The 26,804-nt window shown below is 39.5% G+C and overlaps 1 protein-coding gene across 1 annotated transcript in view; it reads left to right on the forward strand.

The window, feature by feature from the left end:
• Positions 1–26,804, forward strand: part of LOC140227802 (RIMS-binding protein 2-like) — a 231,808-nt gene that overhangs the window by 113,885 nt on the left and 91,119 nt on the right. Inside the window, 1 exon segment of the mRNA XM_072308197.1 lies at positions 18,866–18,949. Coding sequence (XP_072164298.1) covers positions 18,866–18,949 — 84 coding nt within the window.

Raw genomic sequence — 26,804 nt, forward strand, 5'->3', positions numbered from 1 at the left:
TTTCTTTATTTCTCTCTGTTTAAAAAGACAACAATAATCCCTGAGCCCCTATTCAGCTGAAACGTTGCCTGCATAACCGTCAAGAAGTTATGCAGAAAAAGTTGATATTCCTTTATTATTGCATCTCTCAAGCGGGCATTGCCTAATTGGCGTGCAGACTCAAACTTTTCACAAGATTCCCAGCGGAATTGTTGATACCGGCAGGGTAACCGCTGGCAGGCTCACGCTGGCGCCCGCATGTACCTCCCCACGCTTTGCTGCTCAGGGAATTCGGGCTTCAGCCGAGCCAGTGGGATCAAGGGCTGAGTTGTGCATCTGCCCATTGTTGATAATGGTTTCAGACTATTTGGTTACCCTCTGTAGTGAAGTTGGGACATTTTAGAGTACCCCGTAGGAGATGTGGGTGGGCCAGCTTGTGTTGTGTCTTTGACTATAAAAGGATGTAGTAGCATACATTATTTTTTTCTCTCCAGATTTTCTTATAGGCATTTTCATGTGTTTGTGTCATTTTTGCATTGTTCAGCACAATCTTATTAGATTTTCTTTTCTTGGCAATCAGAATTTAGAATTTTGCGTGGAAATGATCGTCTTATAGATGCACTTCAGGATTGTTCAGGAAGGCAAAATGGTCATATTTTTAAACACCCTCTCATGGAAGACACAATTTCCATCACTACACAACATCCTTCTGGTGTTCTAAAGCTTGAAATGTTGCTCAGCAGATTGGTAATTTTATTGTGGCAGGGATCAGTCAAGTGTATGTTGCATAGAATGTGCAGTATCAGGATATGCAGTGAAATTCATTTCAAGATGCCGAACGTTAGGACATCTTTGATGCAATGATTTGATAATTATATTGAAACGGAGAATCAGATTTTAGTGAAGAAAGAATGTTGACTTTGCACTCCACAATGATAAAACTCACACATGCGCTCAAAATCAATATCCAGGACGCCTGATGTTTGTGACATACATACATACATTCTACACACACACACACACACACACACACACACACACACACACACACACAAAGACACATTCTCACACGTACACACATACCCATGCACATTAGAAAAACGCATTCTCATATCAGAACATTGTGAATACACAATGAAGCCCCTGGGTTGTATGTTTTCCAGTGTGACAAAGAGTGTTTTTGTTTGTGTGTGCATCTACAGTATGTATGTGTGCATGTGTGTTGTTTTGCTTTTGTCTTATGGAGTTATCGAATGTGTACCGGTTAGGAAGTTTCTCAGGAATGTGCATTTCTGCCAACCTAAAATGGCAGTGCTGATGTTACATGAGAATTATTGCCATGAAAGTATTGTTGTTGTTTTTTAGGCATTGCAAAAACATCAACACTTTTTGCCATTAAAGGCAAAAATGCTATTGGAGAAGGCACTTCTGTGTTGTCAAAGGAAACTAACGTGATAATTTCCCCCCCCCCCCTGCAAATGGCCTCTTTAGTTACTAATTACACACTGAGGGAAGGAATAGTTTTGCATAGAATTCCCTGAAATTGCATCACCAGAATTAGTTGCTGCATTGATGGTGTGAATTAACCCCATTATGTTCAGACTTTTTTTTTTCCTTTTTGTCGGAAAATTAATGAGGCGGTACTCCCCGAGAGAATTCTGACATTCCAGTTACGTTATTATCTCATTAAGTCAGCCGACTGACTGTAAACACATCTCCATTCATTGTAGGGTATCTGGCTTTTCACACATTGGAAAGGAAGATGGTTTTTAGCTGCCTCACTTGTTGCAGAAAAATTATAACAAAATTACAATTATTCCCACAGGTGAAGGTGACAGAAATGGGTTAAATAATGATGACCTTGGGTATGCCTGAGTAAGATGTTAAAGGTAGTCACTTTTGTCACAATATTGGAAGTGAATTTGTTATTATTTCTTTGCAACAAAATACCATTGAAAGTGTGAGTATGTGCTAACACACATATCAAACATGTTTTTATTTTCTAAGTCTCTTTTTTTTTCTTTTTAAGTCATACTGATATGAATGAGTGTTCATTGTTTAAATGCACCTTTATGGGGTGTCCCAAATAGTGTGTTGGTATGTAAATAGTGCATATACAACCATACACACATACACATGCAAACATAAGTACCATAATGTATGTGGGATTTTTTTTTTCTTTTTCAGATGAGCTGATAGTTTTAGAGGCAACAAAGAATGAAAGAGATAGTATGAGGAATAGACAAGCGAGAGAGGAAGAAGGGATGGACTCAAGAATTAAGTGAAGGAAAGGGTCCGTTAGTGAGTAAGCAAGATGTATGAGCTTTTTTTAAAATAGGCAGGCTGTGTTTGCTTGGACTTGAAGCGCACTGCGCATATACTGCGCCAAGTCAGCGAATCCTGGTTCGAGTATGTTTGCCGTCTATTACGCAGTCCAGCGCGTTTAACTCCTGACGTGAAGGCAGTCGAGGGCAGACTGCATTGATTAGTCTGAGAGTGGAAGATGTGGTCATACCTACCTCTTCTTATATTTTTATGGGGGTTTTTTTGGCTTATTCTGTTGTTGTTTTTCTTTTTCTTTTTCTTTTTAGGGGGGCGGGGAGCAGTAGGGTCCTTATGTACCCATGTCAGATTAAGGGACTTGAGATGATAAAAGTAGTAAAAGGACTGAACTTGGTGAAATACTTGTGAAAAGTGTTCAGGCTATTTAGCGGAAAGGCAGAAGAGTAGATTGATGCTGATAATCAGAAAGACTGTATCTCAGCCTGGAGAATCGGTTTGAGGTGCTGGAAACGGTTGACGTGATAGCAGACATTTTGTCGATTAGCAGTGACAAAGACGGAATAACCGATCTCTCTCTCTCTGCAGTAGAGAACAGCCTTGAGAAGACCAAGGCTTCTGATACTCCCAGGTTTTGATATTGCAAGGTATAGTTGTACCTTTTCCATACAGCATCTAGAGGTGTACTGATAGGATGAATAGTAGTAGTAGTAGTAGTAGCAGTAGCAGTAGCGGTAGTGGTAGTAGTAGTAGTAGTAATAGTAGTAGTAGTAGTAGTAGTAGTAGTAGTAGTAGTAGTAGTAGTAGTAGTAGTAGTAGTAGTAGACTAGTAGTAGTAGTAGTAGTGGTGGTAGTAGTAGTAGAGTAGTAGTAGTAGCAGTAGTAGTAGGAGTTGTAGTAGTGGCTGTAGTAGCAGTAGTAGTAGCAACACCATCTTCCTTGAACTGTCAGTATATTCCTCACTTTTTAGAGGGCAAGTTAGAGAAAATGGAATGATAGGTAAAAAGATGACAGCACCCATCAGATGCCAATTAGGATTAAGATCCGTAAAACAGGAGTCGTTTAATGCTTCAGATCAACAAACTCGTCCAGCAATTAAAAGGAGTAAACAATTGAATAAGCTAGTGCAATAGTACATAGAATCTCCGGATGTCGCAAAATGGAATATGTTGTATTGCACTTCATGTTGATTTACAGGTCTAATTAGGCGTCTGTTTGGATTTCTTGACATAGAGTAAGGATAGCTAATTTGCTCAATCCTCACTCACAGTAGACATAGTAGGACCCATTGATTTCAAGTCAAAATGCTCAGGATGTGGTTGCTATCGAGGTAATTGGCAAACTCAGCAGCTAGAGATAGAAGCAGGAAGAGATATGTAGAAAGAGACAGATAGAGAGAAAGATAGAGAGATATAGTTAGAAACATAGAGAGATATAGGTAGAAACAGAGAGAGATATGGAGATAGACATTGAGAGATATAGAGAGAGACATAGATATGGAGAGAGACATTGAGAGATATAGAGAGAGACATAGAGAGGTACAGCTGTAGATATATATATATATAGAGAGAGAGAGAGAGAGAGAGAAAGAAAGAGATGGACAGTTAGAGAGAGAAGAGCAGAATATATCTCACGCTGCAAACTGGAATATATATGTCTGCATAGGAAATATGGTCAAAAATAGTGCAGGCCATCAATTGGAACGCCAATTCTGAATGCCGAATTGCGAAGGGTTTCCCACCATTATTCATATCGCCGGGCAGCGATACAAATTATACAGCTTCCCGTTGTAATGTATGTGACCCTACATTATTCATGACAGTGTGCAATGCTCAAGTCTCACGCTCGTCTTCCCAACTTTTCTTTCTCTTTTTTTTTTTTTTTGGTGTGTGTGAAGGTATAGCAATGATTTATCAGAAATGTGTATCATGACATCCTTTGTCCATTCCATGATACATTATAGAGACGATTATGCAAAAAACATGCCCTGCTATCTCTTCTTTATACAAGCTATTCTTTATGAATTGATATTTTCTTTAACACATACATTGTATACAATGCATACAATGCAAAAGTACTAGTGTGAGTATGTGTTTGTCTATATGTGTGTGTATTTATTGTGTGTATGTGAGATGCCCTTCTTTAAATTCAGCTACACATGTACATTCATGTATATTGATCAAAATGTCAGTATTTTGTTGTTATTTGTGCCATAAACTGTGCGTACACTCATAACAAAATGTATACAATCATAAACACAACCTGCTTATTTTCTGTATGCAAAACATTTCAAGGATTTAATCTGTATGTGAATTATGTGATGAAAATGGCAAAATTTGAAAATAGGTCGTATCGAATTAATTTACATTGTACTGAACAATGGGCAATCAGGTAGGCGGTTGGAAATGGAATTGGAAATAAAAACATACTGCATGTACTGTCACATGTTGGTATTAGGCACCAAGATATAATGATAGCCTACAATGGGTGTGTGTCTTGCCAAGGATGTGTAAACTTTGCTTAAACTGTTAGGCTGAGAATGTCCCAAGAGAATCTTGTCCATATTTTTTTTTCTCTCTCTGTTTCTGTTATATTCCTTCCCTGTTTTGTTCCATTTTTCCTTTTTCCTCCTTTATTTCCCCCATCCATTAAGATTTCATTCATACTTGCTCTAGCTGCCCTAATTCCTCTCACCTTTCCCTTTTTGTTAATTCCTAATAAATCTTATCTACCCCTTTTTCCTGTCCCATATTATCTTCCATTTTTTTTTTGAGGGGGGATGAACGGGACCACTTCTACATGGAAAGGTCTCGCATACCCTCAATAGTGCTGAGTCCTCTGTCCTTGTGCACATGCATATTCATATTCATATATCGTCGCTAGGGTGACAAGACTTCGTACATACAAAATGTCAAATGTTCAGGAGAGCCAAAAAACATGGCGGCCAAAATGCTGTAGAGAATGGAATAGCCTTTCCTTTGACATGCCTTGGTGGCTTCATTGTTGGGATGTAAGATAGCTAGGATTTGGACATGACATCACTTAACCGATTATTTGACCATAAATCCAAAAAAGTCTCTCAAAATTTGAAATACAAGGTCTTGTCACCCCCGCGACGATATGGCGCTGTCCTCTTTGAGGTAAAGACTGGGGATGGGTCCTTTTCTTGTCTTTATACCGGTCTCAGAGATAGGTTTTATATTATGAGGAGCAGCTATCGTGTCAGCAATATTGATGTGTGGGCCACATCTACATGTAAGAATCAGTGTGTAAGACTAGGGAATTATTGTCCTGGTACTGCATAGCAATTTGCTATATATTTTGGATGCAGCTGCTGTACAGAATTTGATCTGCATAGCTATTTCATTATGCAGAGTTATGTACCATTTTGTTTAAAATACAATCTAAATGTCCCTTGACTAAAATTGCTCCTCAATTTCAAGAAGGGAGATTGTTCCCTGTAGGACACTGTAAATGTACTGACCCCTCCTAATGGCATTTTTTACACATATAATGTGGGCAGCAACTGGTCATCACACAAAGATTTATAAATTATTTGTTCTTGTATATATGGTATTATTTTCAGTGGTGTAGTGTGATGTAATTTCGCACTATTTGTGACACAATGTGAACAAAATCAATGAAATATCATTTGAAGTATTCAGTGCTTTATGAGAAAAAGCAAGCTTTGTCACTATTATGGTAAGAGAAATGAAATTTGTTCTTTTGTGCGAGAAATCAATGGGAGATTTTTTTTTTTTGTAAATTACTGTTTTTAAATTGTATTGAATTACGAACCAATGTTGTGATAGTGCATCCTCAAGCTATGCTAACTCTTGCTGGCTTAAGATCTGTTAAATGTCAGTATACATTATGGTTTAACTGAGTATGAAGTGGACAAGTATTTATCGTGACTGAGGTGGTGATTGCCGGATTAATATCACAATATTTACAGTCTGTGATCATACACATAATGTGGGTGTCATTTCAGTAATGACTGCTGTGATATATTTGCTTGCATAAATGGTATGGATGTTAATGAGCCATCAAATTTGCCACCCTGAAAGCCTTTGCACCCCATTGCTGCTTCATGGTCAGTACAAAATCTTGCCTGTTGCCGCCTGTCCTCAAAGCAAGCACGGGAGTGTGTAATTGATTTTATGCCCAACACGTACCTCCCCCGATACATTTTCTCACCCGCCATTGTTGAACTGGCACGTGTGTGCATCACGATTACACGGAGAGCAAATAGACCGTAGCACCCGCGGTATAATGATGGCGCTAACCGCGGCGAGCACGCCCCGGCGACGGCAGAGGCGAGAAGACAGAGCCGCCGCATATCTGCAAAGCTGCAGACGCTAATAGATCGTGATGTGCCGTCTCGCTCCCGTTTCGGCTGCAGATTGTAATTAGATGAATGCATGTGCGCCCCGGCGGCTGTTTTCCTTCCCCGAATGTGGGAAATATTAGCCGCTCATCGTCATCATGGAGGGAAGAGTTCCCGGGGAAAGGGACAAATGGGGGGGGGGGGTAAGAGAGAAACTGGAGCACAAGATGATGATTAGTATTCAATAACTTTGTCTCAAGGGCTGTGGAAGACGTGAAATCCACTCTCCATACCAATGTGCCAGTGATGACCTTGGGTAGTGAATTCCAGCATGTAGGGGTGATGGAAACCTTCACCTGCCATAACCTTTATCGCAGCAACAACAAAATCTCTTTTCCATTTCTTCCACACCATCCCACCCCTCCCCACAATAGCAGAACAAGATTGATGAGTGCAACAAAATCCTACTTTATTCATGAATTTCCAGGGAGAGAGAAAATGTCAAGTGTATTCATATATAAATAGGGAAAGAGTTGTGGGATCAACTGTATGTAAGGAGATACAATCTAATGAAGATGGGGGAATAGGGAACTTTTATTAAGCATTGGATGATGTGGGTTTTATTTTGTATCAATCTATTTTGTTTCCCCAGACTGAATTTTTGCACTGCTATTTCTGTTTTTTCAACCAGTTTTGATTATTGCCTCCAATTGTGTTGATTACTGATTAGATTAATTTTTTGGTATTTCATGGAGAGTGAACACTTACTGTTTTTTTTTTTTTTTTGAGCTGGTCACATTCCTTCATGTCACTTTCATAAAGTGCTTGACATATTTTTTTTTCTTTGCATGAAAATTCAGGAATTCACCATTCTCTTAAATGGCCTATCTGAAAGAGATCAAAAGATTTTGCAATATTTCAAGGCATCCTATTGAGAAATTAGGTATTCACATGAGATCCTTTGTAGAAAGTCAGCCCCCCCCCCCAAAAAAAAAAAAAAAAATGATGACAACAAAAATGACAACAAAAACAATCTTGGTGCTTCCATGTGTAATTATCTTGATCATTAAGTTAAGATTTCTGTGCAAGCAAGTTTATGGTCATGTGACCAAGACTCCTTTTTTTTTTTTCAAGCATCCCATTGGTTGCCAGGATTGTATACTAATAGTCAAACTGTTGAAATCCTTTTTAAAAATCTTTTCGTTGCTTATTTGGTGTTTCTAACCCTGTTTTGCCAATTTAAAAAGAAAATTCTCTGAGATCCATACATGTAAGGCAATATTCCACTAAAGAATAAGTAAACTTGATATATCCATGCTTGCCCCATATATCTAAGGAGGAACAGTCACCCTTCACTATGCACCTTAACAATGTGAAGAAACAGCTGCTTGAAGAATCTGATCTGAAGACATACATGTCGGTTTCTGTTACGTTTTGAATAGGTATGGACCAAAAGCAATGCAAGATTGCACATTCAGATGTTGATAAACTGTACTTTCTTAGTCATTTGTTTGTTTGTTTATATGTTTATTCATTTTTCACACTACACATGCATCCTTGCACAGCTCAGCAGTACCCAAGGATTGTCCATTAGACCTTCAGAAGACCTTAACACACAAACTGATATGCCTTAATACAAACTGCATCCTGCGCAATTACTTGTATGTTACCATCGAAATAACACCTTTGTTCTTCCCTTTACAATCAATAGGTCTTTCTTGTTTTCCTGAGCTTCGTGTCTATACAGTCACATCTCACAGCACTGATTTGTTTGAATTGCACCATGACAATTTAACGAGAGTAAGAGAGAGTAGCAAAACTTTCTGCACTGTTAATGCAACTAATATTCAAGACATCTTCTTAAGGTAGTAGATTTGTCTTTGTCATCCTGTGCTGTGTGCTGCTTTCTCTGTCTGTCTGTCTGTTTGTCTGTATGTATGTATGTCTGTCTGCCTCTCAGTCTCTCACACACACACACACACACACACACACATGTATACACAGACACCAAGTTGGGAGTGCACTGTGTTTAGGATGACACGCGCTGTCTGTATTCCTTCTGTCCTTACAGATCGATAGGAGGCCAATGAACGGTAGAGCATGGAAACTTGTGAACCCCTGGCTGCACTCTTAACTTCCTCGTTGTTGTTTCTCTCTCATCGATTGTATGAAATTAAAGTCACGTCAAATGATTATCAGACAGTCTTCCCCCGCCCCCTTTTCAACCCTCTACCAACTAGTCTGTGCCCGCCAGCTAGGATCTATCCACCTTTGCTACATGTATGATTATATTGTACTTGATATACATCCCTCCCCCCCCCCCCTCCAAACCAGATTTACTTTAGGAGGAAAAAATAGATCTAGGGTGAGGGGTGAAGGGGGCGCAAGGAGGGACAACCACCTGTCTTCCTGTACAAATATGGGCGAAAGATCTGAGAGAGACAGGATGCAGAGGATATACAAATCCCTGCGGTCTTTAAGAGTCCATTGGCCTGTGTGTGCCGTGGAGCATCTGCAGCTAGATCTTGCTGCGTACATCACCGTCAGACCCGTGCTCTTTAAGGACTACGAGATGGTTATTAAGTCCTCCTCTCACCCAGGGATGTTGACTCTATACCAGTGCCCTCCCAAATGGTGCAGGTCTTGCCGAGTCAGCATTATGTTCAAATGGTCTTCATTCCATCTTTCTTTCTTTTGATGTCTTCTCCTTTGGCTTGCTCATCATCTTCATCTCTCAGGTTTCCAGGTCTTCTTTCTTTCTCCCTCTCATGCATTGCTCCGTCTCTCATTTTCATACATATTATATCCTTATTTTGCTTTCATGGAACTAATGTTATTTAGACAGTATTTCAGTCGGAGTAAAGATCTGGAGAAAGTTGAATTCCTTGCTCAAAAGTCCCTCCCACGGCCCTTTGCCACCCCTCCATGTTTGTGATCATCCTTGAGTTTGGCACTTAACTTGATACGACCGAATGGGACGTTGATTGTGTGCGATTGAGGTTGAACTTTGCAGAGCGTACCAGTCATGGGGCAAATCAAGTGTCGGCTGTGTTGGACAACAGCAGTGACATTTATCATCGTCCCATAGCTGCCATTGTCACTGTCTTGTTTCAAATTCTGGCAAGTATTTTGTGACAGGATTCTTTATGTGGAAGTGGGGTAGATGTTCAGATGTTGTAACATATGGACTGGCATATGTTGACTTTATAAGATACTGTTGTAAAAAGGAGAAATTACAATGGGGAGTAAGTTGTTCCTGATGAAAGCTGTTATAACACATGACTGAACAATACTGTATGTTGATTGTGTAAGAATGTAAGATACTGCAGTAGAAAAGAGAAATTAGAATGGAAAAGTTGTTCCTAATGAAAGCTGTGACATAAAAGGTACATATTAGAGATCCAAATTTTGAATGCTGGGAAACAAGCTCAAGATGTTTGCAGTGGTAGAAGCATTGGCAACACTTTATGCATGTTTCACGCACTGTTGCCATCCTAAAATCACCTCCTCAGGAGTTGTAGGATGTGAAATATTCATCTCATATATGCGAGTATCATTCAATTCTATCAGTCTTACCCTCAAAGTGGCTTCTATGGCCGGAATTCTTCAACGGTAGTTTAACCTATTGAGGACGGACTGGTTTTTCTATAACACACATTTCCCATAGACACAAGGTCTGCCCAAGTATCCTTTGGGCTCGGCTTCAACAGGTTAAAATCTAGTCTACGGCTTTAATACACTTGTGTGCAGTTTTGGTTGTAAAAACATGCATGACATAAGAAGCTTGTCAATAAACATCATATACATGTGGTATGCATACAGGGTCAGACATTTTGCCAGGTACGCCTGCGTAATCCACACTTGTTTTCGTCCATAGACTAAATTTGGACTGTGGATTTGATTTAATGTTTGTGAATTTGGATCGGCATTGTATAAGCCTGGTGTTATACAAGTTCATGGCAAACACTGCACCTCCCCCACCGAGTCCACGCGCAGTGTAGGCGTTTGTATCAGGTTGTCCTTGTATGGCAAGAATTCATCTTGAAAGAAAGATATTATTCAGAGGGGTGAAGGTTCAGATTCGAGTTTCTTCACTTTGTCTCCCTCTACATTGAAGAATTCATCTTGCCAAACATTTTGAACACTGCTTGACATCAACACTCTTGATACCTCTGTACATAAACAAAGAGTAAAAATTGTTTGTATCAATTCATCTACAAATGTATGCAGTTTTCTATCTATTCATTCCATACATTCATTCTTCAATCATCCATCCATTCAGTTATTTATTTATTCATTCATTCATTCATTCATTCATTCATCCATCCATCCATCCATCCATCGATCCATCGATCCATCCATCCATCCATCCATTCATTCATTCATTCATTCATTCATTCATTCATTCATTCATTCATTCATTTACCTGTTAGTATTATTGTTAATATATTGATTTAGCTGTTATATTTGGGAGCTCGTCCATTCACTGCAGCAATTTTGTGTTTTGGCAAGGTTGTGGTCATCTGTAAGGAGTGGAAAGTAATTTCTGTTGCCAGTTCCGTGTCCCATCTGTGTAGCTGCTTTACCTTCTACTGTCCTGGTTTCCCCTATATTTCTGTACGCCGTGACCATTGATTTAGGTTTTGATATAGACTTGATATGAATGTTCACATATCTCCTTTCCTTTTCTTCTTCCTTTTTTTCCTTTTTTTTTGTTCCCTTGCCCCTCTCTTTCTCTACCACGCTCTGTTTTCATAAGCTTTTTTAATCATTTGTTCTTTCTTTACAAGGGGCCACATATTATAAGCACAGATTTTTCATAGGCCTCTTCATTTTTTTTTTCTTCAGAATATATGAGTTTGACTTTTGTTTGTTTTATTTTATGTTGATCAAAGACATGAAGCTGATGATACTTTGCTTTTTCTATATTGTTCAAATGCATGTCCAATGTCATTTATCATGTTATATATTCTGTTGAAAAACAAATAAAAATACAGTTTGCACTGAAGTGAATCTGTATCCCAAAGGTGCCACAGATAGCCTACATCAGAGGGACGGATGGGATGAATTATATTTTGGTTCAGCAATAATGGATCGGAAAGAGAGTGCAAGAAAAAGAGAGAGTGAAAGAAGAAGAAGAAGAAGAAGAAGAAGAAGAAGAAGAAGAAAAAGAAGAAGAAGAAGAAGAAGAAGAAGAAGAAGAAGAAGAAGAAGAAGAAGAAGAAGAAGGAGGAGGAGGAGGAGGAGGAGGAGGAGGAGGAGGAGGAGGAGGAGGAGGAGAAGGAGAAGAATTAAGAGGTACAAGAGAAATAGACAAAGATAATGGCTTAAAGGATGTGAAATGGAGCCAAGTGTAATATTATGAGCACTCTTCCATCTCCAAGAGTGCTTATGTTTCAGGATGTGTGCAGCACTGCACTTCAGCTTTAAAAGCTTTAGTCCACTTCGCAGGAATTATCCATTTGTTTCCCATTCAGTGATGTCATTAGTAGCATGGACTAGTCTCCATTCAAAGCAATAAAAAAAGCAAAATTAAAATGTTAAGAGGGCTATTGACACATATGGAATGGCTTGCGTGGTTTGTAAAGAGGTCCATTCAAGTTAAGAGTGGATCTTACTCAAAAACCTTAGGGAATGCACCTTAGCTTTTACTTTCCATGTTTGTTTTTTACCTGGAACACACAAATCTGTTCTACTTCAGTCCTTTTTCTATGGCTTTGCGGGTTATCACACTGGATTTTTTTCTACCATGATGAGAAACTTTATTTAAACAAAAAAAGTTTGACTTTTTTCTGTCCAAGTTCTTAAAATTTGCACGAGAAGACTGATTTTTGGTTATTTAGTGGTTTTAAATGGTGATGGTCTTTTCAAAAAATGAAAATGAAATCTAAGAAGCAATAGAGAAAAGCGAACAATTTTTTTTTTTTTTTGTACTAGTAGGGGAAGAAAATGTAGAGAATGCAACACAGCATGTTCATATTAGAGCATTACTTATTGTGGTACAAACACTTTTTTGTGTGAATATTACATGATATGTAAACCTTATGCTCTCACTGTAGAGGGAGTAGAATTGACCTTTGGTTTGATATAATTTGAAATACCCTCTGGAAACTTGAGTATTAATGGTAAATGAAGTACTTGGGCAAACAGTTCCTCCAAGCAAGTGCTTTAGAAATGTTTTGGCATTGTACGTAGGTCGTATGACTTCAGTCGCTAAAAACTAAAAAAAATCCATGTCACTTTTGGAGAGAAAATAGCATTGCTTTTGGGCATGAAATCCACCAGATCTGAACAACACAAACTGATTTGTATTCAAATGACCTTGCAGTCAAATGTTGAAGCCTGGGTTTTTGTATACACCCCATATTTTGTTTTTTCTTGGTTTAGTTTGATATCGTATCATCCGCACGTACAGCATGGAAGGGGGAGTTGAAGATGAGTTGACCGGGGCAAATACAACTTCCACGTTAGAGCCAATAGGTCATGTGACAGAATGGGAAACCTTGTAAATCAATCACTTACGAGTTTCAAATTGCGTGATTGGGTTCGCATTCTTTTTTTTTCTCTTTCTCTTTTTATCTTTCTTTCTATTCTTTTGTTTTTGTTTTTGTTTTCAACTTTGAAGTCAAATAGCAGGGCTTACATGTTGTGCATAGTACTGGTGATTTGCCACGAAATGCTTGGCCAACGCTGTGCCCTACAACACATCTACACAATACTCGTAGCAAGAATAATGTTGTGTAAGACGTAAAGTTTGCACTGGTGTATTCAATCAGTATTCTGTATCATCACTGCTTTCATAGGAGATACATGTACTTATCTTCCTAGGATCTCAGAGTGATGGGAGATGAACATTAGTGCAATGTCATGATGTCATATGATGTCATATCTTATGTTGTATATAAATGCCAGTAGTAATTTCTTTGAATCTGTCTTGATCATAAAAGTTAACAAAGTAACCCGAATTTCAAACCTACTTTCAATTTCTAGTATTTTAGACAAATTTATTTTCTGTTTGATCTTCATGTCAAATTCCAACCGAATGCAGATATTTGAGGGCTTTTTTTTTCCATAAAACTCTCTGATTTTCAAATCTTCTCAGACCTTTAGAATGACCTTTCTCTGTATAGATTTCACCATCTGACTCTCTGCCTCTTGGGTGCTAATATATCTTCATTATGAATTTATCAATGATATTCACTCAAGCTTCACGAGGCAATAGTTGGTAGTTGCTGAGGGAATATTTCTATCTGGCAGCTAGCGCGCCTTGATGACTCCAGTAAGAGAACGGTCTCCTCGAAAGTCAAAATACGTCTGAAGGGAAAGAAAATTTATCGCCCTCCAGGTAGGCATTAATTACAATAAGTCAGACGGTGTACGTCCTGGCCTGTCCCATCTTGTCCCAGGGAAAGTAGCTAACAGCGGGTATTGTTTATTCTATCGTGCGGAAGGACGGCGTTTTGGCATATGGCAGAGTGGTGCAACAACCTCCATCATGATTGAAGATGGGCCCAGGTGTCGTTCGAAGAGACAAGATTATTTCAAAAAAGGAAGAGGAAGGATGGACGGCATATGATGACGCAGGATGCATCGACTGTATTTCGGATGCTGCTGCCGACTGGTCCTGAGTACCCCTTTCCTTGATTGATTGCCCTGAAGCAGTTCTAGCACTATGAATAAATCTATTGTAAGGAATTGGTAATCAGGTTTAGTGAATGCAACAGGTTTGTAAGACATGGGTGACCTTAGAAGGAGAAAGAAATGCTAGCCATTGTTATGATGTGCATTTCCTTTAAATATATGAAATTACACACCTCCAAAACTTGAGTATATTAGATAATGTCCAAGTTTCTATTTCTTTCTGAATATTGTAATTACTTGTGGTATGTGTTCAAAACAAGTGAGAGATTAGAATCACTGGCAATGACAACATGTATGGACATAATTTAGAAGTAGATTTCAAAGATTTCATCTTCTCCTTGTAATGGATGTGATTCTGGATTTTACCATTGGAAGATAGAATCAGGAGGTATTTGAGTGTTTACAGCCAGCGCAAAACTTCAGTTGTCTCTGACAAAAAGCCAGAGAAATAAAAAAAAAATACATTATCGCAGGCAAGGTTGCTGCAGGCAAGCCTCTTGGCACGCATCATTGGCCAGGTTCTGACCTTCAGGGAAGGCAGTGAGGCGTTCATTTTGGACGGGCGTCGATGGCCACTCGTGACCAACAGGTTGGTCAGGATGTCTCCGCAGAGATTTTGTGGATTGCAGATCAGAGAAGGAATCTCGCCGCATCATCATCAACAACAACAACAAAAGAAAAGAGAGCCAGTTTTACTACAAGAAAGCTTCGGTTGAGAACTAAAGATTACATTGTGTCCACAGACTTAGCATGACATCAACACACTTGTCAGTTGCGCTGATACTTCCTCGCCTGTATGCGTTCATCTGTTCCTCTTTCTGTGCTTTTTTTTTTCGCCGATTGGCACACACGCTTGAGTGCTTTCTTTACTGATTGGCGCAGATGTCTGAGAACTAATTGCCAATGAATAGAGATTAACTAATCCTCTTAATCCCTATTGTGCCACCATTGGCTTTCCTGATGGCCTGAGGCACACTGCTACACCAGAATGGGCTTGCTAACCTTACAGCTAGGTCAAGTTTGGAGGGATTATTCAATGCGGATGAAAAAGCTTGGCAAGTTAAAGTGAAGGGCCTGGCACATAAAGAATTAACAAGAGTGTGATGTGGCAAAGACAAAACAAACTGATCACTGTGCGTGTCACTCAGGCAGGTCCAATTTAGCAGTGATTAAAGCAAGCAAAGCAAAGGCTTTCTATGAAATGGAAAAGTTTTTTTCTAGAAGGTAAAGTGTTAATCTTCACAAAATGTTATGACTGCTGAAATGATTATTTTGCACTTGGAGCATTTGGGCAGTTTGCCTGTACTTCTTAGAAATGTGACCTCAAAAGTATTCAAAGGCAAGGCCATGTAGAAAAAGGAGGGCGGGGGGGGGGGGGGGGGGCTAAAGATTGAATGAATGCAACAAATAAAGAAAAGAAAACATTTTTGGGGAAATGGAGTTCTTACTGAGAATATTTAACTTTAAAAGAGTTATAAGTCTTACCTGTGAGAAAAGACTACCATAGAAAAATCACAGCATTACTTTGACTTAAATACTGCATCAATGACAGTCATATGAGAGAGTGAGGAATTAAGGAGACATCTTAGCTCCTCAATCAATACACTGTAAGTTTGTTTCATTTTTTTTTTAAAGCACTAAATTGATTATCTACTATCTATCATACACGATAGGTTTTCCCAGGATGTAAGAGGTAACCTCAGCTCTGTGGAATGAAGAGACTATTCATGATCATCTGATCTCTGCACTTGAATGCTGTAATGTACGTGATGATATGGAGCTGGTGCATTTCACGTATGAGTGTGCTCTAAAGCAGTAGAAGAATACTGTGCATGACGAGTTTTCAGAGGTAGTACATTTAGCACATGCTTCAAATGATAGTATACAATACATATAATGGAGTGATTGATACAGTCAACCCACTGTATGACCTCTGAGATACTTGCTTCAAATTTGCTAAGTGTAAAATTGCATTGAAGTAAGGTATGTATAGTGGATTCAGAGATCATGTAAATGCACTGTAATGTACTGTTCATATGCTCTGTGTTGTTTCCTGTTACGGAATATGATTTTAGATTCTAACCTCTTAGGAACTATATTTTCTGTGCAACGTTAACCCACTATAATTTAGTGATTAAAGCAGCATCTTTTACATACCGTCACGTGCCCAGGAGAACGATGTGAATGCACGCGATTCAAGGAAGATGTGCACGGGAGAACAATGCAAATGCATGCGAGGCGTGTGTTAGTTTTATGGGCCTTGCCATTGTTCACATCATTCTCCTGTGCACACAGCTGTTTGTTTTTTTTTTTCGTTTTTTTTGCAACAAAATAAGGCAATATTGGATATGTATTTTATGGAATATGCATGTATTATCTATGAAGACTAAAGTGCGGAGTAGGGTGAGGCAGGGATGATATTGACCAGCAGAGAAACTATATGTAATATAATATTTGCACAGCTGCATCTTACAAAATATAATATTCAAATACACACGTGTATACATTTTTACAAGATTGTCTGCAGGTGTTTTAGTGACTTTCCATAGGGGTGACCATGGGTGTTCCAGGTGCCGTAGGGTTTTGAAAAAATAGAAAAAGACAAAATATTGACTTCTGTTTGCAATACCAGGAGGGGGCTAGAAAGAAAGAGAGGAAAGGGGCTGAAATAAGGAGGATCTCTAAGGGGGAGCTAGGGAGGTGTTGGTGTGTACAGCACCAAATAGCTTCCAATAAGAGTATGGGGGATTTGAGGTCTATTCGTGGAGGTGCAATTTACAGCATTCCTTGTATAAAGTCTTGTGACGTAGAACTGCTATTGGTACGTATAACCTCCTGCAAATTTATTGCATTCCGTCAATTTATCAGCTAGCATCTCTCTCTCTCTCGCTTGCCTTCTCCCAGCTCAATGGGGGTAAAGAAATGGCGGGGATTTGGAAGAGGAGGGTTGCCGTGATATTGATTAGATTTGAGCTCACTCCTCGCGCCCATTTGACCAGATTGGTCGTGCCGTAGTCAAATTAGTGATGTCCTTGCAAATCACGCGTTTGTGGATATTAAACTGGCTTCCAAGAAGAATGGTAATTATCATCTACCTCATTTTTGGTTTTCTTCATTTCGTTCATTTTTTTGGCAATATTATATGTAAGTAGCATTGTTGTTTCCAAGAAAGAGACTGGAATAGAGCTCTGGTCATAGAGAGTCCTGATCGTAGACAGATTGAAGACATGTTTGGGACATCAATTTGGTTGTGAGAGCGAGAGTAGATGAGTGTTTTTTGTGATTATCATTGGTATTTAGTTTCATCTTGTGAGGATGTGTAATAATGAAAGTAGGGACCATAATACAGATGTTCTTATTTTGACAGTTGCTGGATGTAACAGTAGTTGTAAGTTTGTTTGTTTTTCATGGGGGGGGGGTGGAGAGAGTTAAAAAAAACAACGATTATTGAAGTTGCAATCATAAATGCTTTAATAGTTTACTCAGATTTTTAACTAGGAAGATGCTGTAAAGTATTTGGCATGTGACATTGCGTGGATGAAATATAGGTTGCAGGTCCCACTATGTCATTATACGGGGCATCTTTTCCTACTGAAAGGTTTGACAAGTCATCTCTGGTTATTTGAGAGTAAAGCAGATTTGATTTTCACCTTTCTTGTAAACAGATGTGAACAGATTTGCCTGCATTTATAGCCATTCTTTTCTGCACTGTGCAACTACATATGTAGCACCAAAAGTGGTTGTGCATTTTTACCAAAAACCACCTCCAATTTTATGCATTCCTGTACACTCACAGGAGCTGAGACAATGTGCTGCTATTGCATGCACAAAAAAAATAGATGATTTAATATTTTTGAAATGTTGCTGTACAAGTGTATTTTCAGTATCTGTCATGTTGTTCTCTGTGATCCAAGTTGAATTGAAGGCAAAATATTTGTAAGAGCAGTAACTTCACATCTTCAGTAGATCACATTAATCTTGCCAAAAGAAAAGGGGGGTGTAACTTGAAACTTAATTTTTTTTTTTTGATTCCACAGTACTCTCTCTACCCATGAAAGGGCTTACATTTAGAGAGTGCATTATGAATATGTTATGTGTGGTTATGGCCTCTCTTCCAAGGAATTGGAACTCTCATGAAGTTTATTATCTTTAACTCTAGCCTACTGCTTGGTACATCACTGGCCCGCTACTGGCACGTAGCAGGGAGGGTAAATGACACCATCTTCTGCTTGTACTATGCCATTAATGTTTATTTGTCTCCATTAAAGATACTAATGACCGATATTTAGGTCATATACCTGTACATTATATATTTGTTTATGTATGTTTGTATGTATGTATGTATGTATCCAAACACATATATTCATAGTAATGTACAAAATCAACAGTCCCTCAATGCAGCCACTTTCTAGCTATCCCATTGCAGTTAAAGACCATAGCAGTGTATTTTACTGTGTTTGTTTGGTTTTTTTTCCGAGGGTAAACAGTGTTCGTCATTTCGTCATTTGTTTTTCGTCATTCAGTGCCGAAAGTTTTGTGTTGTCATGCACCTGTTAACCTGCTGTGTATTAAGCGATTTATTTCTCATCACTGCTAATTCTGTGTATTTTTTTTTATCATTTCTCTGTGACTCTACAGGAAGTTGAAGTTAGCCAGCAGAGGAAAACCTGTGAAGCACTCGAGAGAGAAGTCAATGAGGAGAGAAGAAAATCAAATCAGTTGGTGAGTAAAAAAAAAAATCCTTTTATATTAATCCTGATATGCAACTGTGCATCACAAAACCAACAAAAAGTCGTATGCGCTGATTTTGTGTAAGGACTGAAAATAGGTGAAATGGGTCAACCTGGCCAATCTTGGGTTTTTTGTATTTTCTGAAAGAGCAGCCCTTCTTCTGCATTAAGCTGAAGTTTGGGATCATAAAACGAATGGGAAATAGTGTTTTTAGCAGTTTTTCTTGAATACTTTTTTTTTGTAGAACCCTGTACACACTCTTCACTTTCAGCTCTAATACCTTTAGAAAGGATGATGCTGCTGCTTTGAAAGTTGGCATTAATCGTGGACATAGTGTGTTAAAAAAACATTTCAACTTCAGCTTAATCTAATAATTCCTTCATTGTTGTTGCTCCAGTGGTTTACATCCTGTTTTTTGTCCCATGCATCGCACAGCTAGAACTGCTTGGGAAAGATTTAACACTTGAATAGACCCTGCACTTCAGAGCCTCTTTTCTCAATTCACACTTTTCCAGAGTGTGTAGATCTTTCCAATATTCAGATAGGTTAGGAGAGTTCATTTCAATTGAGTTATACATCATATTAAAGCTCAAAGTCTGCTCTTTCAGAATCTGCCCTTAACTAAAAATCTATGTGTGGTGACTTTTTGTTGGTTTTGTAATGCAGGGTTACATACATGTATGTGCTTTTCCCCGTAAAATACCGAAGTCCCATAAATGTGTCTGTGGCCTGATAGTACAGATGAAGATGTTTAAAAAGTTTTCTCTTTTCTTCCCCCAATTTTTTTTTAAAGATGATGGATGTTTGAGCATTTCCAACGTATCATTATTGGTTTTACACTGAAATTTGATCATGACAGCTTAGACTGTAATTGGTGACACAGACATAATATTACACCATTCTCCTTTAGAATATCCTTTGGTGAAATGTAATGCATGAACAAGATTTAAGGCACGACTATGTGGAGACAGTTGAAAGGCACCATTATAGAACGTACACGTTTCAACCTCTTGGGTGCCAAATGGGAAAAGAAGGATTTTGACGCCAAACTGTCATGTTGTCGATAGCAGCAGTAATGTGCCGGAGAAATGACTGTGGAATTTTCTTGGCGAGCTCACCTCTCATGTGTGGGCTTATTACCTCATACTCGGTTACACGGTGGATTGCATCGAATGAGAGCCCATTGGTTCTCTGCGTCTTGGTGTCAGGTGCACTCAAACTTGCCCTTGATGTTTGGTCATGCACTCAAATGACAACTGTTAGCAATTAGGCATCTGCAGAGTAAGCTTCTTTCCATTTTGGGCTGGCTCTCCGACTGTAGGCCTACGCTTCCTTTTTAAAGTGGGAACCCTAGCCTTCGTCGAAAGGAGACACTCTAGTGTACATCTAAAAGTAGGTTGGATCATAACACAAAAATACGACGTTGCACCAGTGGTGTACTGTATGTCTGTGGTGTCCCATCTCCCTTATATTTTCTCGCCATACCCTAGCCTTCCGAAAGGTTATTGCTTTCTGTGAAAAGTATGCACAAATTCATCATTTGTCCGCGGATTGGTTGCACACACATACAAGCTCAATCGAATTTGAACGCGAGAGATATTCACAACTCTACCTTCACACTCTACTCACTTAAAGACTCCTTTTAGCGGAACAGATACTCCCTATTTTCATTGACTTTTTAACTGTTTATTTTTCTTGTACTAATTAACCCTGCCATTCTCAATTAAGACTCACCTGCTGTTAAAGTGGAAATTTTTCGTGCATTTTTCGTGACATATCACTAGTGCAAACATATAAGCATGCAAATTTTTGCTACCTGTTACCATAGTGTGTGCTGCCCAAGGCATTTTTAAGGCTTTAGCAGATGGGAGCTCATTTGAAGTGCTCACTCAATTGTATTGACTGCATGCAAAATTAAAAATATGTTAACTTCATTGTACATGACAGAGCACAAAAAGTTTATCGCTTGAAAATTTCCACAAAATTTCAGTACACGTCACTTAAGGAATATTTGGTGCATTCATTTTTATTACGAGCCATGTGTCACTCTCCATGCACTCCCGTGGTTTCAGTCTTGATATCTCTGTGCTCATCCACTTTGTATGTTCAGGCATTCACCCTGTCTATATTGTACTTGCTGTTTGAATCTGGGGCTGATAGAGTGCACTAGGTGTTTCTTCATTATTTGTTATAATATACTTTTCACCACTTTCTTCGTGTTCAAATGATTTAGATTAGAATTAGAATTCCCAGCACTCGTAAAGGTTACCGTGACAGTTATGCATCCCACAGCCACTCCATGTGTGGTCTTGGCGGGTGGTGACTCTCTATATGAACAAGCTCCAAGGGTATCCGTCAGAACTCTTCAGGAGCGCTCCTGTGCCCAACCTTTGTGTATAAATGGGGTATGAGCTAGGTATGGTGATCAAATTTGTGCCTAATTTCATTCTTTTCATCTGGTGATGGGAAAAAGCTAACACTGTCTGACAAGATAAAGTAATGTGGTTTCTCTCATATGTCCTGTTTGGCGGTCTCGTATCATATGATCAAATGAGTCATCGCCTTTATGCGGCTGTCTCGTCCATAAGTTTGTTCAGCAGAAAAAAAGAAGAAGAAGAGAAAAGCCAAAAATATCTCCCTGTCCTGTAGAGTGTCCATCTATATACAGCCCAGAGTTCTTTGCAGCTACCTGAACTTACGCATGCGACCTTTAGCTTGCCGGCAGCTGGCAAAGTACAGTTCCTTGAATTCACATGCACGTACCACGTACATTCTCTTTGCCCCACCCGGCATACTTTGATTTCGCATTCATTTTCCTGCCATGCTCCTCGTTCCTACCTGTCTCTCCACCTTATATGATTAATTAGGCGCTAGACAAACACAACATTCCTAATGAAGACATGCAGGAATGCCCGGGCGGGAGGAAAGCACCAGGTTAATGCCAGCAAATGTCCCTAAGTAATTTGCTTTGTGTGGGACTAAGGGGTTTGGGTCTTCCCACTCTCCTTCATGAGACAGCCATGCCAGCATACATCAATCTTTGATTTTTTTGCAACCCCCTTTTTTTTTCCTTGTCCAAAGTCAGCATCGTCTCTAGTACCTTCTGAATCATATTTTTTCTTCAATGTGTCCGTAATCTCTTCCCCATATCCCTATCTCTCGCATTGTTCTTCCATCTGTCTTTCGCCCGTCCCGAAATAAATGTGAAAGGATTTGCCCTTATATTCCCCCAAGACGCGAGAGCCAATTTTCTCGTTGTGGATGTCGACATGTTCGAATACTTTCTGTTCTGTTGGGGTTGTTGTGTGTGTGTTTCTCCATCGAGATTCATCAGGACATCTCGACAGAGTTTGTCCGGTAATTTATCAGTATTAGGGCGAGTGGAGACGGCGATCGCGCAGAGGCTTTTAATGCAATCACATCACTCAGGCTACGTATGTGGGGGATGTCATTTTCGATCTTTTGCACATTGATTTCCCCCCTCTCGGAACAAAGTCTGACTCTTGCCGAGCTCATACCCTCTTCGATCTGTTTCATGCAGATTGTCTTGTACCGCTTTCTCCTCGGCGCAAAATGCAAGCAATGTAAGTGGTTCTGGATTTAGGGGGAGACATGGGGAGATTTGCGACACGTCATGCGAAAAATTTTTGTGTCCTTGAAGTATGAGGTAGTGCAGGATATTCTTTTTTCCCCTCAGAGTTTGAATTTAATATAAAAATCGTAAATCCTCCATGTTGTGCATAGAGAGGAGTAACAGAGGAACTTACAGTGTTTCACATGTGAAAAAAGTTATGAAAGTTATGACTCAGAGCAATGCAGTTTGAACCTCTGTTAAAGGGATGCTTTACTCACTTACACGGCAAAAATGCACACACAAATTATACAAATTATCTCACTTGCCAGTTCTCGTGTTGGTATCATGAGAATGCTATGTATTCAGGCATTTACAATATATCTACACTATTCATATTAACATACTTTTGTGTTTGTCTTTGCTTCCATTTACTGGATGTACACCACACTGAAAGTACTAAGGCTGTAGTTCTTGACAATTTTACCAGCATGTACTTTATATATATGTATTTCTATACAGAGTATGGAATGCTTTAAATGAAATAGTGTAGTGTCTCAAGGGATTAATGAAACATGAAATGTTATTTTCTGTTAGTCGCTTGGACCTAGCTTATAGAAGATTGTAAAGTGTTATTTTGTTGTGCATATCATTTAAAGTTTCCCCCACAGAATATCCAAATTCCACTTGCCAGGAATGTGCCGTCCATTTCCCTTTACTCGGGATTTTTTTTTTTGTCTCTCATGGCAGGACTCCTCTTTCTCAGCTTCCTGCTACCCACGATTCAGCTTCCATAATCAGTTTAGATCCCGTCCGAAACTCGACACCGGCACCCCCAAACGGCGGCGACCGGCCAAATATTAGCACTTCGGCATCTTGTCGCGCACTGCGAAGGTGACAGTGGTTTATTGGTATGTCGCGCACCAGGTGTTGTTGCCGCTTCTGTTTATCTGACGTGCTTCGTCGTCGTCATCTCCTTCCAACCCCACCCCTGCTTTCCTCTTCTTCTGTCCTTTCCCCTGAGCACGCAAGACTCGGAGGCGATGAAACGTGAGCCAGCGAGGTCGCGACCCTTCCCGTGGTCGGCTGGTTGGCTATGTTTCTCGCCAGTTCAGCACATAGATCCTCTTTTTTGCTTTTTTTTTACACTTGCAACGAGTGGCGGGACGCATTGATTTCAGCTAAAAGCTAGGGGGTTTACAGCCTCCTATTGAATGTCACTCCCTAGCTCATAAACACCAACCCAGTTGGCAAGACCTGAAAAATAAAAAGCGGAGGAAAAAGATAAAGTGACTAAAACAGGAGAAGAAGAAGAATACAGAGGAGGAAGGAAAGGGGGAAAAAAAGTGGCACTAATAACAAAATAAATTGCCTTGTAATTTAAACATGGAACAATTTGGATTGAATTTCATCTTGGGTGGTAATTTGACTGTACTGGCTGAGAGCCCGGAATCCCATCCCCACCCCTCTCCCCTCCCCTTTGCCTGTAGTGTCAGATCAAATGATGCTGAAATGAATAAACTATCATAGTGGAGGCTGGTGTCTGCAAAATGGTACCCTTTGAACATGAACCAGGGGCTGGGTGGGTAACTCCAGGTTATTGATATTTGGCATTCTGTTGTATCATTATTCTGTTTTTAGCTTTCTAATATATGACTCATTTGATGTATGATAGAGAGAAGCCATTTGCCCCTATGCAACCCCCCCCCCCCCACCAAGCCTATTACTTGGAAAAAAACACTAAAGACACTGCTATGACACTGTTGCGACACAATGTCAAAATTGTCAAACACTGCAGACTGAGCTACAATGTAAATGATGATGTTGATATGAATAGAAACAAAAACATTCCAACATCCAAAAGTTTATCATCAAGAACATTATGCTCTCATTGTCAACAGCTCTATGAGCAGCTATTGCTATGCTAATGGGGGGGGGGGGGGGGTCTACTGTATGATTTTATTTTAATGCCTATGTCTTGGAAATATTAGCATTTTAAATGATGTCACTTATGGATTTTTCACTTTTGAAGCATGTAACATCTAGGGTTTGTTTCGTCTGTAACACTCTTTTCTACACATTTTCAAACCCTTTCTGTGTATTATAAGAGACTTGGGTAGCATGTGTGACCATGCTGGTCAGAGATTTCTCATTGTAAACATAGTTCAAAGAGTGTTTTTAATACTCCCATGTCAGGATTTGCCAGTGTATCACTGTGATATGGTATCATCAGTTTACTACAGCTATGATGACAAAATTATTCACAGAGTCAGAATCTGCTTGTAAGTGCAGACAGCTTTCAGTACTGAGTTCACAAGTTTCATCATAATCATACATTTAAATGCTATCCAATTTTTTTTTATCACCTGATTGGCCCTCTCAGTGGAATGCATGTGTTGTTTAATCTCATTCGGTATAAACGTCAGCTAGGGAGATACTGTATAGAAACTGCTGAATCCAATGCTCAGATACGAACTGAAGATGGCGTGAGCAATTTTGTAAATCGGGCAAATAATACAGCAGTCCTGCTATTATGAATGTGAAATGACACATATCTGAGTGTTTGTTTTCTGAGGGGATCTCCAACTAATGGCAAATATGAGGTGGCAATAACCATTCAGCTAGTGCTCTATCATTTCAGCCTTACGTACGCGTGTGAGAATCTGTTTGTTTTGTTTAATTCCAACTGCTGCATTTATTACATTCTTCCACTCGTTGAACACTCCTGCACAAATTATGTAGATAGATACTAGCCTCGTCCCATTGAGGAGTAATTTGTGCACACGCACGCTTACAAAGAAAGAGAATTCCCCCAAGCAATGGTGGCCAATCATGGAGGTTTCGGTGAGAACTATTCCTACGGGAGCGGCCTTCCCCCGGCCAGTCAGAGCCGAACCGAGCTACTACTGCATATCACTGCCAATTTAAGTCATGCGCACGATTTAGCGCGCGAGGGCGGCAGATCAAAGGAGCCGTCACATCCTGTTGAAGAGCAAAGGCAGAATTTCACCACCCCCACCCCTCTACCCCTTCCCCCACATACACACACATTCACTCATACCCGACCACCTTCAACAATTGCCATAACTTGTACAGAAAAGAATTACCGCCAAAAGGTAGCTAATGGACTTATAATCTAATAGTGAGCATCGCATTCAAGGTAGAGGGGCCGCGATGGAATAAACTGCTCTGGCGCATTACATCCTTCTTGCTTCTCTTCTCATTTATTTGATTCACTCAAATAGACAGGAGTGTACAGACAATGGAAAAAGCGATAGCTCCCCCCCCCACCTTCTTCTTCTCCTCCTCCCAACCCCTCGCCCACCATCCAAGCACCAGGCCGTCCTTTTACTGAGAGAGAGAGTCGTCTCCAAGAATCAACTCGTTTCCGCCTGCTTGACTTCCCCAGCATTTGCAGGATGCAAATATTTTCTAAGTTTGGTTAGTAAACTACCATGTATGTAATTTCCAAAAGGAAGCAAAAAAAAAAAAAAGAGGAAAAAATTATGGTTGATTCTCAAGGGACAACCATTCACTCGCTCACTCGACAAATGAAATGCCGTAGAGTAAGTCCAGATGCATTCCAGTCGAGCCCTCGTACAGTGCGTCAAAAAGTACAAGGCAAGGAACATCATAATGACGACCAGACAGAATGGGAGAGACACAGATTTACATCATCTTTGTGTTCTGTGCTCAATATCAATTGTGCCTTCAGCAGTCGACTCTGAATGTACTGTACCTCCTCATTCCAATCCTATATCTTGTAACCTGTAACCTTCAACATCAATGATGTAATTTCACTACCACATCCATGTAATATATATTTCCATAAAGCAATCGAATGTAATCTGTATGCTTTGCTACAAAAGATCCCCCCCCCATTATTATAATTCTTTTTTTTTTTTGCTCCTGAGTATAGGATCAATCTCAAAAGAATTCATGGAGGGATGATGGCATGATAGAAAGAAAAAGCATAAGGGAATTATTTTGAAGTGTCACCAAAAGAAAATTAGATTGAAAATGCTGGATCAAACTACCTGTTATCAAACAAAGTCGAGGTACTTACATTTCATGTTTATTGCCAGTTTACTTCTACATGTTATCAGCATGCCAGGTTATGTTACATTGGGCACCTCTTTCTATAAATATAGGAGCATAGTATACCTGCCTGCCCTCCCTGATTTTATAAGAGACTCCCTTTTATTGACATTGAGGTCAGAACAGTTTCCTTAAGGGAGTGATATAGTTTTGATGGCGATAAGGATTCAGGTTTTG

Source organism: Diadema setosum, chromosome 4 (assembly GCF_964275005.1).
Source record: "Diadema setosum chromosome 4, eeDiaSeto1, whole genome shotgun sequence".
Classification (NCBI taxonomy): Eukaryota; Metazoa; Echinodermata; class Echinoidea; order Diadematoida; family Diadematidae; genus Diadema; species Diadema setosum.